The 16,725-nt window shown below is 41.0% G+C and overlaps 1 protein-coding gene across 4 annotated transcripts in view; it reads left to right on the top strand.

The window, feature by feature from the left end:
- Positions 1–1,923: 1,923 nt before the first annotated feature.
- FUT10 (fucosyltransferase 10) overlaps positions 1,924–16,725 on the top strand; it is an 83,149-nt gene continuing 68,347 nt past the window's right edge. For 3 of the 4 annotated variants that reach the window (XR_009216037.1, XM_058525181.1, XM_058525183.1), the window contains exons 1-3: positions 1,924–1,985; positions 9,406–9,757; positions 12,854–13,148. Coding sequence is in view for 3 of the 4 variants with exons in the window: in XM_058525181.1 (XP_058381164.1) it covers positions 9,677–9,757; positions 12,854–13,148 (376 nt within the window). In the remaining variant the exon portion in view is untranslated. Of the gene's footprint in view, positions 1,986–2,012; positions 2,281–9,405; positions 9,758–12,853; positions 13,149–16,725 lie in introns of those variants that run through there. The other variant, XM_058525182.1, reaches the window with a different exon arrangement.

Here is a 16,725-nt window from a genome sequence, read left to right as displayed (position 1 = left end):
ACTCTAATTTTTATTATTTCTTCTCTTCTGCTTACTTTGGATTTAATTTTCTCATCTTTCTCTAGTTTCCTACAGTGGAAGCTTAGATTACCGATTTTAGAGCTGTCTTCTTTTGTACGAGTGGAATTTGTGGGTCATAAAACATGCACATATTTAGCTCTAGTAGATACTGATAGACAGTTTTCCAACGTGGCTGTAATAATTACATCCCCACCAACAATGCATAAGAGTTCCATGTGCTCACAGCTTTGTCTTTGCTTTCTATTGTCAGTTTAAAAATCTGTGGCCATTTTGGTGGGTGAGTGGTAGTATATCATATCACGATCTTGTTAATTTGCATTTCCCTGATGAGAAAAGAAGCTGCATATCTTTTCACATACTTCTTGGCAATTCGGATTCCTCTTTGGTGAAGTGCTGTATAAGTGTTTGGTCCCTTTCCTCTCCCTTTTTATTGGATTTTTTCTTTCTTATTGCCTTGTAGGAGTTCTTGCTATATTCTGGATATGAATTCTTTGTTAGATAGATCTATTGCAAATATCTTCTACTCTGCAGATGGTTTTCATTCTCTTAATAGAGTCTTGTGAAGAACAGAATTTCTTACTTTTATTGATATCCAATTTATCAATCTTTCCCTTTGTGTTTGGTGTTTTCTAGAAGTTGATACCATTATTATCAACCGGTTTTTAGCGAAAAGTTACTCAAGGTGCTGGGCACTGGAGCTGTCAAGGCCAGGCCCTGAGTGAGGCAGGCCCAGGGCAGCAATCGCTCTCAGACTCCTGCCTCACTGGAGTCCTGGCCCTCCCAAGGTCTTGAATTACCTCCCCAGGTTTATCACCTCCTATCTAGAGTAGGGCAAAATAATTTTAGTTGGGTTATCTGAATTTGGAACTCAGCTGGAAGTCAGTCAGTTTTTCTTTGCTAGTAAAATAAAACTAAATGATCTCCTGCTCAGTCTACCAAACACTGGTACCTGATTAAAGGCACCCAGCCTCTGCTTTGCTTAAAAAGTTCTCAGTTTTCCCAAAGGATTTTGAATGTGCTCCCGTCTTAGTACAAGCGTGGCATAGAGACATTCCGGTCAACGATGTGACGTGGGGCCACTGAGTCGTGAGTCGAAAAATAATTTTCAGACGTGAGCCCCTCGTTCGTGCACCTTTATTTTGTGTTCAGCATGGGGACAGGATGCATGGGCAGTAAAGAGCTGCTGCATGGAAGTGTCCATCCGGGGCCATTATATATGATTTCTAGCTATTTTACTATTCTATAGAAATGTCAAAAGAGAACTTATTAGGTGGTCTGGTTAGCCTCAAAGATTAGGGCATGAGGGCGGATGAATGAGATGTGTCCTTGCATTCCAAGGTAAAGTTTCCCTCAAGGAACACATAGGCAGGAGATTCAAGTCATTGATCACCTCCTGAGATAAATTCCTTCACTCCCAGCCAGAGGCGATTAAGTAGGGGCATGCGAAAGTGAGTGGCGACCACGTCAGATGGACCGCACATACCACGGTGGTCCCATAGGATTAGTACCATATAGCCTAGGTGTGTAGTGGGCTATACCATTTAGGTTTGTGTGAGTACACTCTATGATGTTTGCACAATCAGGAACTCGCCTAATGATGCATTTCTCAGTACATAACCCCCTTAAGTGAGGCAAGACTGTGGACTTACATAAGCAGAAGGTGTCCTGTGACTTGCTTCAGCAGCAGGTCTCAGGAGCTCCCAGGAACTTGCAGGGTTTGCGCGCCTCAGGCTCGCAAGTGAGAGGCTGGCCCGTGTTCCATCGAACCACGGTCCCACTCGCTTTTAAACGGGGCATCAGTGAAAACCTGGATCCAGGATCGCTGGGCCTGGACGCGCCGAGAGTGATCCCGCCGGTCCCAGGTCTCCTTTCCGAGTCTTCGCCTGAGCCCAGGCGGGGCGCAAACTGAAAGTGAAAAACCGCCGGGCCGCGATCAGCGGGGCGGCCTCCTCCACCGGGATGAGGTGAGTGGGAAGAGCTGGGTCTTTCCTGGCTTGAGTGATAGCTTGGTGGGGGCAAGATCTTGATGCGGAGAAACAAAAAGAAACATTTTTCTGATGCCCGTGGAAGCCGGGACGCTGCCCGCCGGACTCAGAGCCGAAGGAAACCCCCTCTTTGTGCCCAGAAGGGAGCGTGTTTAAGAGAAAGACGGAGTTGTGTGCTCAACAACAGTCCAAGCCCGTCTAGGGGAACCGTGGGCAGCACTTGCCAGAGACGCTGCCTGAGACTTCAGCCTGTCTGGCTGCTGAAAAAGCGCAGGTGGGACGCGGGAGCGGCGCAGGCGGCTCCGCGGGAGCCCGGGGAGGCGCGCGGGTGCCCGCCGCCGCCGCCGCCTGGGAACCGAGGTTTTCACGTGCCCCCCCGTCTGCCACGGTCTTCCCCGCCCCACCAATCCGAGAACCTAACTCTTCGTGTGTGAATTCTGAATGTCTTCCTCCTTCTCTATGCCTTCACCGAAAATCACTTGTTGCTGGAATTGTGTGCTGAAGTAGTAGCGATTCTGACTTTTCAGCTGTAGAGAACATTGTGTATTTAACGGAGAAAATACGCTGGGAGAGCCCCCAGAACTGCAGGCTTTGGTCATCAATATGCAAGCCATTTCTTAGGTATTTTTGTGCCCGATTAGCGCCCTCAGAATGGAACTCATTTGTGTAAGATATAGAAATAACTTGGGTGTGATTTTAAGACATTTTCTGGGCATGTTTTAATGATTCTTTAACATGTAGCAAATGCCACGCAAAATGACTGTTTTTCATAATACCACAGCTCCAACACGTGCCCCCTACTCACTGCCACATTTCCCTGAATAGTTGGGTAGTAGTATGCATGTCGTGACTTGGATTGTTAATTTCATTTGTGGAATGCATGCACTCTGGCCGGGTGCAATTTTGAATATGGCAAGTCGGTGTTCAGAACCTCATTCCTCTTTCATATTCTCCTTTTCTTAAGATGAGACACCCCAGGAGCTCGTGACCAATCTTGCGCTTGTTAGTGATGTCACACTACAGTGAGGGCATTGTTTCTCCCTGGTCCACCATGGTCTCTCAAACAGAGGTCTTTCAGGTGGGTCCTGGCTAGCTACATTGAGTAAGCAGCCCGGGTGTTTGCGCAGTAAAGCTGCAGAGCGACCAATCTGGACAGCACCCTAGCCTCAATTTTAGAACTTTCTTCTCCTGCCTGCAAGCCAGAGGCAATGTCCTAACGTCAGAGGATCATCAAAGTCTGCTCCATTTTTGAAATTGCTGTAGTAACTCTTTGTTTGCTGGTTTCCTGCTAGGTGGCAGTGTGTAACAGTGAAATATACAATCTCAACTTTTACTGTTATTATGGCTCATCTTTTATTCTTCAATTTTAAAATTAGTAGTTTAATCTTACAAACAGTACATTTCTGAAAGAAAATTCAAACTAGGGTTAAATTTAGGAAATAAAGAAAAAGAACAATAGTGTTATTCATACATGTGTAAGTATTGCTCAGTATGCGACATTTCCAATCCAAATTTAAGTGCTTTCTAAGTTTGGACTGTAAAGAGTTGATTTCAGCATAAATGCAATATCTAACTCAAGTAGATAGTAACATTTGTTATAGTGTTCCCAAACATGGGTTTTTAAAAATTAAAAAATTTAAGTTAATTTTATTTACAATGTTTTTCAGATATTTATTTCTTTGAGAATAAAATTTGAGTTTTCAAAAGTTAATGCTGAATTACTAAAAAGGAGAATGAAGATAAAGTAATCCTAAACTTGTTATATAGAAATATTTCTTGTTTTATGTTTCCAGAAATCTTAGTTCTTGATGACTCAGATTGTCTCTATTCCTGTCTCTTTACTTGATTAAACTTTCTTCTTTGGAGAGTTTTTGCTCCTGGACGCTATTCATGGGATTAGAGAGCTTAATTTTGGGATGAAACCTCAGAAGATGGTCTGGTCCAGCTCTTTGTCTTTAGGCATGTGAAGTATTGGCCACATTTTATCAGTGTTATTTAACCAGTTCCTCATTCATGATTACATAAATTATCAAAGCAGATGAGGATCTTTAATTCAGATCTTCTGCCAGGTAGGAAAATTAATTACAGAGTAACCAATAAGCCTTTCCTGGGGAAAGAACAGTTACTAAGAAGACCTTACAAGGAAAAAGATGAGAGGGAGTCCTGCTCCCGAGGAGCTGGCTCAGTTCTTAGTGTGATACAGAATCTTCAGTCTTGTGTCCTCACTTCCATTTAAAATACCTGTTCCTTTGGAATGTTTGTATTTGGGGCTTTATATCAGTGGTTTTTTTTCAATCTGGGTATGTTTTTATTTAGTTTCTACATTAAGTAGACCCACTAAGTGAGATTGTATTAATACTGCATAATTTGAGTGCTTCAGTATGTGTCTAGAATTTAAGAATGGCATCACTTTCAGTTCTGCAACAGAAATGTGAGGGTGCTCGGGCTACAACTTCTATCCCCCCATTAATCACCCATCTTGATTCCCTTGGTTGCCAGTATCCCTTTCTCTCTCGTTATTCTCTATTTGTCTCACCTGAAATGTGTGCTTGGTCCAAGAGGATGACTTTCCCAGATAGAAATCTGCAACCCAGAGCACTCTTTACATAAAAATAAACACTCAGCAAAATATAAAGTCCATTAAAAAAGAATGAGGAACACATTAACACAAATAAATATTAATAAAGAAAATTGGGTGAAAGTGGAAACTGTGGAACCATCATGCCATTGTTCGTCAGGTGCCTGAGGGACAGTTGCAGGTACTAAGGAAGTCTTCTGCGAATTAACAAAATAGGTCAACTTTTTAATGTTCAACAGATGTTTTATATGCACCCAATAAAGCAGCTTGAGAAAGTTTCCTAAAATTGCCCAGCTTCCTGCATTCTTTCCACTCCTGTGATAGAAACAAGCACGATGATGTGGATCTAGATCTCCCAACTTGGCATTGGGGAGGAGTAAGGCTTCTCAAAGCAGGTAGCCTTGAAAGTCGAGGAAAATGGCTGGGTTAGTGAAAGAGGCATGGAGGTTGTAGGTATGGACCAAAGCACAGACCAGGAAGCTACATTCCAGGAAGAGCAAGAACAGAGGGAATGTGTGGCGGAAGCTGGAGAAGTAGGGTGGGGTCCAGGGACTCTTGTTTTCTAAGCTAAGGAGTTTGATCTTTATCTTGAAATCTTTGGGAAGCCCTTGATGGATTTTAATCAGAGGAAGGATATCCAATCCACATTCCAGAAGCAGCTCTACAGCTGAGTGGAGAGTGCAAGAGGTCAGGCTGGTAGGAAGAACAGTTGTCAGGCTTTTGGAGGAACCAAGTAGGAATGGATGAGGAGTGTTGATGAAGACAAGTAGAGTTGAAGGGTGTTGAGTTGAAAAGTGCCTAGAGAGTTGTCCAGAAGGCCATTACACCTTCCCATCAGCTGACCATGTCATCTGTCTTTCCCAGGACAGCCACCATTTAAGGGATGTTCTGAGGATTTATACGTTATGAAATGAAAATATATCTTGGGAGAGTCAAACCTTTTTGAGAAACTACACTTTAATGTGAATAATTTAAGTTTGGTAATTAGACCCATTCCTTGTAAAGACTCTCCCTGGTATAACCTTAAGCTCAGTTAAGATAGTCGCTTATTAACCCAGTTGACTCACCAATTACCAGAGGAGAGACTGACGGACCAAAGGAGCCTTCCCAGAGCTCCCTGCCCTCTGTCTCACCTCTTTCCCCTGCCAGTGGGGAGAGGGAGGAACGGGTAGAGACTTATAGGCTGTCAGGTCTGGAAAACTCCTTGTGTCACCTAGGGTTGGTTTCTCATTTTACACTCAGAGGTGCAGGGCAGAAATCATCTCAGTCCCCTTTCTGAGACCCTTAACTTATGCCTTGGATTGGCCCTGCATGGCTGACATTTGAAGCTGACATCCTCAGGCTGCTAATTCTCTTTAAGATATTCTATCGCCCTTCTGTCCGTTTTAATTCAAAATAGAGAAATTTGAAATTATTTTAGGGTGAGAGTGTTGCTGCTTTTGATGGAATAGACTTGCAGGAGAATGAGGCAGTCCTGCCCACCTCCAGACCTCTCTCTGGGCAGCAGGTGGCCGGCCCCAGGCAGTGCAGAAGTCAGCTCTAGGGTCAAGAGGCGGGGCTTAGTGCAAGTCCATTTCAGATGTTATCTACCATGGTTGTCTGAACACACACACATTGCTCGTCCCAGAAAGGAGTGTTCTGGGCACCCTCATGGAGGACTCGGGGATTCACTCTGAGGGCAGTGATGGAACAGAAGGGAGCTTTCCTCTTGGAGGCCCATCGCCTTGGAGCTTGTTGGCCTTCACGGTGCTCTCTGCAAGCCCATCTGTCCCACCAGTCAGGAGACTGCTGACTTGATGACAAGCTCCTGGGTAATTAATACCGTATATTAGATTGATGTGCCCCGAGGCCTGATTGATTGCTGCATGCTATAAATCATAACACCTTCTATGCTAGCTGGCTCTATTCTTTAGTGGTGGGTATTTGACCACAGCTTAGCCCCTGAAATCCCACTTTACTTCTGGCTTTGGGAATAGAACCAAAATTGAGATTCTTTGGATGGAAGGGAATTTGTAACAAATTCTCTGTCACAGTTCGTACAGCCACGTAAAGACTTAAAGGCTCTTAAAAGGCCCTAGGACAGCCTGAGCCATGTGGTAGCTGTAAAAATAACCCAAACTGTGACCTCACCTCTCTCCATCTTTTGTTTTCCTTTATTCCTGACTCTTGTATTCTTAGCTATCACTGTTTTCCCCATCTCTTTCCTTTCCACTGATCGGAGGCAGGTGACCTGATTTTTAGATGCACTTCAACCTTTAAAGAAATGTGATCTTGAGCAAATCACTTAAACTCACTCAGGCTCAGTTTCCTTATTTGTGGGAACTGAGAATAATAATACCTACCTTGCCTACTTTACAAGGTGGTTATCCATAAGATTGAGTGGAGTGATGTATCTAAAAATCTTGTGAAAAAGATTTAGCTTTATACCCATTTAAAATGGTAATATGATTTCATTACCTAATCTGGGTTCCATTAATTATAGCTATAATAAATTGCTTTTGCATCTAAAATGAAAATTTGATGGTCTTTCTGTTATGCAAGGGAAAGAAATAACGATAGTTAACATTTATTGTTTACTTTGAAGAAACTGAGGCTTAGAAAGATTTAGCAACTTGTCCAAATTTATGTTATGTATACATGACAGAGTCGAGTTTGGAACGCGAAGTGCTAGCTCCACATTTTATGTGGCTAATAGAGTTACTAGCATCTACTGAGTAGAAGGAAAGGTGCTTTTCAGGTTCTTGTAGATTTTTGTTACTTTTTTCTCTGGTATAACAGCTGACAGAGAGCTATTCTGCACATGTTTTTTTCTGATTCAGGGGGCCGGCCCGGTGGCGTAGTGGTTAAATCCGCGTGCTCTGCTTTGGCGGCCCCGGGTTCACAGGTGTGGATCCAGGCACAGACCTACCTACTGCTCATAAAACCATGTATGGTGACCCACATACAAAATAGAGGAAGATTGGCACAGATGTTAGCTCAGGGCCTATCTTCCTCACCGAAAAAAAAAAAAAATTTTTTTCTGATTCACACAGATAATCTGTGAGCATTAGTATTATCTGGTGGGAATTTTTTGATCTTAGTGTTAAAAATATAAAAGAATGCATGAACTTCAGCATCTAACTAGTTTTTGGTTATAGTTCTTATCAAAGTTATAGTCTTGGGCAAGTTACTTTGCTTTGTTCAAATTCAGTTTTCTCTCCCTACAAGATGAGGACAGTAATTACTCCTTCATGGAGTTGTTGGATGAATGAGCTTGTGCGTGCTGAGTGCTGAGGAAGGGCCTTGCTCATAATAGGTCACTCAACAAATATTAGTGATCTCCTTTTCTTGGCAAAAGATTTCTCCTTTGGAAGTTACAGTTGATCGGGCAGGCAATGTACTTTGTGTGAATTCAACTTCGTTTTCCACTTCAAGTTATAATAAAAATTATAATAATATTTAAAAATAAGATAGCAAATAGTTATTGGACATTTATGTGCTGGACTTGGAAATAAGTGTTTTTACCAATCTTATATAATTCTCACATAACTCTCTGATTAGGGACCGTTATCATCCACATTTTGGAAATTCATTTATGGAGAGGCTAGGTTAAACTAGCTGGGGAGGGGAGATTCGAATCCTGGCTGGCTGACTCTAGAGGCCCTTTTCTTAGGCACTGTGGGTTGTCGGAATTCCATGAACGAGACGAGAAAAATGCACTTTTGGTGATTTCTGAGACCAAGAGTCATTTTGTTGTGAGGGAAAAAAAATATCCTGGACTTAAAAGTAAATCAAGGTAGATGCATGAGAGGAGAGCATACCTTTAAGACCTAGGTTTTTAGCCAGAATTCTGCGTCATTTTTTTATATTTCTAATTGTATCTTTAATTCTGTATCCTAGAGAGATGTAGCTCTGACTTAGAATCAGATCCTCGGAGTACTGTGAGGCAACACTACCCTTCCTCTGGAATGTTGACCCTTGCTCTGTTCTGAACTCTGCAGGGTCATTTGCCCAAGACATTTGACTTCATAGAACGCTGGGAATAAAAGGCATTCTGTGGGACTGTTTAGTTCATTTTTAAAACTTTTTGAAAAGATCATTCATTTCACATAGGCGAAGATCTAATTTCAAAACTTCCAGAGAATCCTGTTGCCCACACAACCCGTGCTTTATTACACTTGCCATAAAAGACTAAACAAATCAATGAATAATCAGAATTCTTGATGCTGTGGCTGAAGTTGTTTTCCTCGGGAGGAATTGGGGCCAGTTGATTATTATCCATTTTTGATCAAAGCCTGAACCTTTTATTTATTTTTTCCCTATTTTTTATAGGAGTGGGTGGTTGGTCCGGGTAATTTCTACTCCACTTCTCTACTCCTTTCAAACCTGGATAGAAGGGTGTGACTACATGTAAATGACTTCTGGAATTTAATCTCTGATGGCAGAGAAAATTAAGTGGAAACAGAGTTTTATACTGATTGTAGATCTGTCACTCTCTTGGGCTGTGTGACCTTGAGTAAGTCACTTCACCTCTCTGGTTTTGGTTTCCTCATCTATGAGTGAGGTATTAGGACTAAATGATCTCAGAGGTTCCTTTTAGTTTTAAAGTTTTGGTTTTCTGCATGATAACCCTGCAAGACTACATTTCTTTCTTTATTTTTATTGAGGTAACTGGTTTATAACATTATATAAATTTCAGGTGTATATCATTATATTTCGACTTCTGTATACACTACATCATTTTCACAACCAAAAGTCTAGTTTCCATCCATCACTGTACAAATGAGACTACATTTATTAAATCTTCTGCACTATGGCTAAAAGATTATTCATTTGTTACAGAATTTTTTGATGCCTTCTGGTTTGAAGAATCTCCAGCTGCTCCGATGATGGCTTAAGAAGGCTGCATGCTGTTCCTTCTTGATGCCAAGCCAGACCCACTCAGAGCCTCGGATCTCAGTCCTTCATGGAGACCAGGTCTCAGCAGGAACGGCAGTAGAGGAAATTGGCACCCAGATGGTTCCTCCACGTGAAGTTGTCTTGGGCTGTGGGCCGACTCGAGAACACCTGGTAACCAGGCTAGCCCTCTGTCAGTCACCCAGGGCGGGGCAGCATGGTGCGGTTTCAGAGGAGGAAGCTTTTGGCATCTTGTCTGTGCATCACAGCTACCGGCTTTCTGCTTGTCACACTTCAGGTACCAAGAATTTGGGTTGTGTAGTGTTGATTCTTGAGGCTTTGCCACCATCCCCGCCCCCACCCCGTTCTCTCCAAGTACTTTACTTTTTGCTTAATCTCTCAGGATTAGGCGTTTTCTGTCTAAGGCAGGGAAAATACTTTTTTTTTTTTTTTTAACAGAGAAACTGAGGTTTATTGAGTGGATGTGTCAGGTAGAAACAAATCAGGATTGGTTTGTGACTCTTGTAGGGTCCTGGTTTTAGAGGGTCAAAATAAGACCCTGTCTTACTGGGTCAAAATTGAATGGTTCCTCAAAGTCCTCATGATCACTTCTGAACGATGGCATTCTTGAAGAAGCAATGAATATTCTGAGAGCAAGATAGTCTGTTCTGCAGAACACAAACATCTGCGTTAATAAGTTTGCCATTCTTGCTATATGCTACCAGACCAAGGACTGTATTAGGGTGAATGAACTGAAACGTTTCTTTAGCCCTCCTGTTTATTTTGTTACAGTCATGCATCGAACGACATTTCGGTCAATGATGGACTGCATACATGATGGTGGTCCCATAAGATTAGTAGCATATAGCCTAGGTGTATAGTAGGCTATACCATCTAGGTTTGTGTAAGTGTACTCCGATGTTCGCACAATGACAAAATTGCCTAACAAAGCATTTCTCATATCCCCATCATTAAGCGATGCATGACTCTAGTTGGTTACTCTGAACTTCATTTGCTGATTTCATATTGAAATAAAACTTTCACAGTAATAGTAAAAGTATAGATATGATATAATTAGCACCCATTCACGTATCAGCTGTCCATTTCAAAATCCAAAGGACTTCTAAAGATTATTTGTGGGTGTGAGTAGTTCAGGTGTGGGGCTGATGGAAAGGAAGGTGGTCTCTGGGCTTTTTCATTCTAGAGGATCTTCCTTCTCCTTGATTAGGATTGAATGAGATAAAGCTTGTACAGGCACTTTGGCAGACAGTCTGGCGCTGTACTTCTGCCCCCTTCTGGGGCCATCTGATCAGAGGAATTGTATTTAGTTGGTGTGTCTCAACTTTTGCGGATTTTTTAGGTTTTTTTACTGTGAGTTTCTTCTGCCCCACCTTTTATTCCATGTCATGGATTTATTGAAGAAACTGGATCATTTGTCCTTTCGGATTTCCCAGATTTTGGATTTGACTGATTTTATCCTCGAGGTTTTGTTTAATATTTGTTGCTCTATCCCCCATATTTCCCACCATCTAGTGTTATCTGAGGCTCAATATTTTTTTAAAAGCTATTTGGGAGAAAAAAATCTCTCTTTACAGCAATCTCTGTTATTTGGAAATGAACTTATACCTCACATAGTAGACATTGATCAGAAATTTGTTTTGAAATTTACAAAAAATTTTGTTTAAAAAAAAATTTGTCTGTGAAGTTATATCCATGGCTTTCTAAAAGCCTTTCTTTAAAGTTGTTGGCTGTACATTTGCAGGGAAAGGTTGAGTGAAAAGATAGAGGGTTTGTGGCTACAAGTCAACTCCATTCCATCAACCTACTGGGGAATAGCCACATTATTATGTTACCATAAAAATGCCGAGAAAGCTATTGGCAAGGGTTAGACTTTTCTTCAGTTTTCAGTGACTATTTTACTGTTCTAATGCTGGCTTTGGTGTCACAGGTGATCCATGATTTTTTAAAACTAATATAAATCTTTACTCTTTTTGGAATACTACTTGGCTTCCACTCGGTGGTTCTTTATATTTTTTTGGCCTTGGATCCCTCAGAGAATCCAGTGAAAATTACGGACTCTCCCAGGGGAGTTACAGACTTTGTACTGTGTTGGTGGGCAGTGGCCCTTTTCTGACACCAGGGGTAGCAAGCACGTAAAGAAGGCACCATATTTGGCTGCCAAGAGTGGGGCCTGAGGGCCACACAGGTAATGTCCTCTGTGGACGGTGGAGGAGTTATACAGAAAAACGTGCCTTCTTTTAACTGCTTTATTTGTTGCATAGTCTGACTACTCAAGTTTCAGTTATATATGAAACAGACCAGCCCCTACTTTTATTGTGCTTTCTCTAACATATTTTTATAATGCCATGTCAATACCAAACCTTAAAGTTTGATGAAAAGGCAGCACTTGCAGAGAACAACTGCCCCTCTGTTTCCACCCTGCCCACCCTCCCTCCAGATTATTGTCACTGATGGCCTAGCTGTCCAGTGACCCAGACTCTCCTGAAATAAATAAAAGATGTGGTTTTATGAGGGAGGGAGCCCAGTATTCATGGTCTACTTCACCATCTCCATGCCATAGTGGGTATTATTAGAAATATAAGACCCATGTTACGACTTCTTTAATTGTAATAAAAATAAACAAATTGGTAATTTATAACTCATTTTCCCTGGAGTGTAATCTCTAGTAATAGCCAGATTATAACCCTGACTTGCACAGACGTCATTAAGAGACAAAACCACTTCTGGTTATATACCTGTGGAATGGAGGAGAAATATATCTGTTATGTGTTGAGTAGTATTAAGCATCCTTGTTGGTAGATATGTTGGAGGCTACGTCCATGTCCTAATTCCTGGAACTTGTGAGTATGTTAATTTATGTGGCAAAAGGATCTTTGCAGATGGTATTAAGGTGACACACTTTGAGATGGGGAGATTATTCTGAATTATCCGTGTGGGCTCAGTGTAATCACATGAATCCTTAAAAGTGAAGACTCTTTCCTGGCTGTGGTCAGAGAGCAATGTGACAACAGAAGAAGGGTCAGAGGGATGCAGCATTGCCAGCTTTAAAGATGGAGGAAGGGGACCAGGAGCCAAGAATTGTGGGTGGCTCTAAAAGATAGAAAAGCAAGAAGATGGATTCCCTCCCAAAGGTTCCAGAAAGGAACATAGCCCTGCCAACACCTTGATTTTAGCCCAGTGAGACCCATTTCAGACTTCTGACCTCTGGAACTGTATGATAATAAATATGTGTTGTTTCAAGTTGTAAAGTTTGTGGTAATTTGTTATAGCAGCAATAGAAAACTAATAAGAGGCTAAATCATCAAGATGCATGAGAGATGTGCGAAAGGAAATGAAGCAGTCTGACTCTGGTAATAATTGTCTTCCGTTCCAGGTAGTGGTTGAGCTGGGAAAATTTGAAAGGAAGAAATTTAAAAATTCCTATTTACGAGCTGGACATGCAGAAATGGAAGAAGAGCGTACACATCTCTATCCATTCCTTCAGAAAGAAGCACTGACCCTGAATAGGAAAAAAAAATTGGAAACTGACAGCTACCCCATTATGCTCTGGTGGTCCCCACTGACTGGGGAAAAGGCACGGCTTGGCCAGTGCGGGGCAGATGCCTGTTTCTTCACCATCAACCGGTCCTTCCTCCATCATCGCATGACCAAAGCACTCCTCTTCTACGGTGAGTATGGCTTTTCCTTTCTCCCTTTGTTCGCTGACATCACGCTCCAAAGCTGAGTTACTGCTCACCCCCCAAGGAAGAGGTGGTGGAGCTCACCTTGAAAACACTGTGGCATGCCTGATTTCCTTTGCAGTTGCTCTGTGGAGGCCTGAACATTTAGCAAATACAATAAATAGACAAGCTTGACCAACATAGAGGTGGTTGGCTGGGCCGCTTGGTATTTATGGAGGAGAAGGGATCTCTCCTCTGACCTTTTCACAGTTGGGTTCTGTGCTTGTGAATTTGGTATTCGGGGAATTGGGTGTTGATTATAGTGCTGATGTAAGTTCAGAATGTCACCTGTGATAATTGCCAGGAGATTTTGATTACCATAACGGATGTTTAATTGGACGTAAGCTAAGCACAATGTTCTTTATTTCATGAGTTAGATAAATCAGAAATAAAAATCGAAAGATTGTTCAGCATTGACTTTCAAGAGCAAGTTGGTATTCATTACTTCCTGAGGCTGTTTACACGTCATGCTGGATTTGAAGGGCAACCAAACACAGCGAGGTGGTGTTAGCAAGATGCCAACGGCAGTTAGAAATACAGAGAAGCAAACTCGACAGAATATACGCAAGGTTCATCAGTTAAGTTAGGAAGTCAGTGGAAGGAAATCTGCTCTAGAGTGGTGTGAATGTGTGTGTGTGTGTATATGTGTGTGTGTGTGTGTGTGTGTGTGTGTGTGAGTCTGGGGCTGGCTTTGGAGAGTCAGGACTGACCTGGGATATAGAGCACAGTGTTCTTCCTGACAAAAACTTAAATAAAGCAGAAAATGTGTTCAGCAGGAATCAGATGGTATATATGCTCCACAGTTGGTCAGGGCTACAGAGCAATGGGCAATAGTGCCCTAGTATAGGTAAGGAGACAGGGAAATGCCAGGTACTTAAAAATCCAGATATAACGGAGTCCAAATCCTCCCTGAGGGCCTGCTGATGTCCCCATCCACTTGCTTTCCACCTCTTCTCTTAAAAGGGAATCAGCACAGGTTTGAGGAGTAAGGGCTGTTTGTACAGGGCCAGGCTGGCGGCTAATTGGTCCTGAGGGAAGAACAACCACCTGAGTAGTGTCAAATGCTTATTTTGAACATAACTTGATTATAGGTCCCACTGAAGGTGTGATGTAATATATGGAATTGTATCGTGATAACTTTCTACAATCTAAAGAATTCTGAAACACATAAAGCTCTGAGAGTTTGCATAAAGGATTGTGGTCCTCTTGGTATGTTTTGAGATGAAGCAAAATTAAATGTATGAGTTTAATTTCTCAAATTTTAACAGAAGCCCCTAGAAATATTTTATTTGTACACACAAAAGTGTAGATAATATAATGGGTACTTATGTACCTACTACATAGCTTAAGAAATAAAATATTACAAGTAAAATTGAAACCCTCTATGAGTCCCTTCTTGACCCCATCCCATTGCCCTCCCTCCTATCCCAGAGGGAATCGTGATCCTGAAGTTGGGGTGTGTGTGTGTGTACATACATATTAACATAAACAATATATATAATGTTGTATGTTCTAAAAATTATGTAAATAGTATATGTTAACCTTCTATCTGTAACTTGCTTTTTATCTTACATGGTTTTTGAGGTTTATCAGTGCTTATAGCTTCAGGTCATCCATTTCATTGTTGTATAGTATTCCATTGTATTTTTATATCACACTTCATTTAACCATTTTCTTGTCGTTGGACATTTAGGTTATTTTAAAAACCCTACTTATGACAAACAATGTTACAATAAACAATCCGTGTACATGTGTGAGATTTCGTTTCATATCTAGTAGTGGAATTATTTGGTATGAATTTACATTTACTAGACATTGCCAAACCAATACCCAAAGTTATTCTACCACAGTCACAGTCTTTTAAACATTTAAAACTTTTTAACATGTTATACATGCACGTATAGTTCCTGTATTTCCAGATAACATGCTGAGATTGTTACTTGTTGATTTTTCAGTTTTAGACATTATGTATTGATTCTTACTATGGAAGATGAGTATTTAACTCTCCTTGCTTACCTATGGCCCCACACACATGCTTAATTTCTCATCCCCATAGCCTTCCCCAAAGGTTATATCGTAGTTTTAGATAGATCAATATCCAGCGTTTACATATGTAGTCACAGTGAGCCATGTGGTACACTGAGATTACTTTTCTTTTTCTTCACAACTTGTTTTCCCTGGAGTAGCATCAGATATTCTTTTTTATTTATTTTTTTATTGAGGTAACATTGGTTTAAAACATGATATAAATTTCAGGTGTACATCATTATATTTTGACTTCTGTATAGACTACATCATGCTTACCACCAAAAGTCTAGTTGCCATCATTACTGTACACATTCTACCCCTTTTGCTCATGCCACCCCCTTCCCCTCTGATAACTACCAATCTATTCTCTGTATCTATGTGTTTGTTTGTTGTTGTTGTTATTTTTTATCTTCCACGTATGAGTGAAATTATATGGTATTTGGCTTTCTCTGTGTGACTTATTTTGCTTAACGTAATACCCTCAAGGTTCAACCATGTTGTCACAAATGGCAAGATTTCATCTTTTTTGTGGCTGAGTGGTATTCCATGCTGTATACATACCGCATGTTCTTTATCCATTCATCTGTTGATGGGCACTTAGGTTGTTTCCAACTCTTGGCTACTGTGAATAATGCTGCAATGAACATAGGGGTGCATATGTCTTTTTGAATTAGTGTTTTCGTATTCTTTGGATAAATACCCAGAAGTGGAATAGCTGGATCATATGGTAATTCTATTTTTAATTTTTTGAGGAATTTCCATTCTCTTTTCCATGGTGGCTGCACCAGTTTACATTCCCATCAACATTGTACGGTGATTCTCTTTTCTTCACATCCTCTCCAACACTTGTTTTTTCTTTTCTTTTTAATAATAACCATTCTGACTTGAGGGCTTGAGGTGATATCATTGTGGTTTTGATTTGCATTTCTGTAATAATTAGTGATGTTGAACGTCTTTTCTTGTGCCTTTTGGCCATCAGTATATTTTCTTTGGAAAATGTTCAGATCCTCTGCCCATTTTTTAATCGGGTTGTTTGATTTTTTTGTTGTTGAGTCGTACGAGTTCTTTATATATTTTGGATTAACCCCTTATCGGATATATGATTTGCAGATATCTCTCCCAATTGGTAGGTTGTTTTTTCATTTTGTTGATGGTTACTTTTGCCATGCAGAAGCTTTTCGGTTTGATGTAGTCCCATTTGTTTATTTTTTCTTTTATTTCCTTTGCCTAAAGAGACGTATTCAAAAAGATATTGCTAAGACCAACGTCAAAGAGTGGATGCCTATGTTTTCTTCTAGAAGTTTTATGGTTTCAGGTCTTATATTCAAGTCTTTAATCCATTTTGAGTTAGTTTTTGTATATGGTGTAAAATAATGGGCTACTTCCATTCTTTTGCATGTGGCTGTCCAGTTTTCCCAGCACCATTTATTGAAGAGTCTTTCCTTTCTCCATTGTATGTTCTTGGCTCCTTTGTCAAAAATTAGCTGTACATAGATGT

The sequence above is a fragment of the Diceros bicornis genome, chromosome 29, assembly GCF_020826845.1.
Source record: "Diceros bicornis minor isolate mBicDic1 chromosome 29, mDicBic1.mat.cur, whole genome shotgun sequence".
Lineage (NCBI taxonomy): Eukaryota > Metazoa > Chordata > Mammalia > Perissodactyla > Rhinocerotidae > Diceros > Diceros bicornis.
This window is presented reverse-complemented; position numbering and strand designations above follow the sequence as displayed.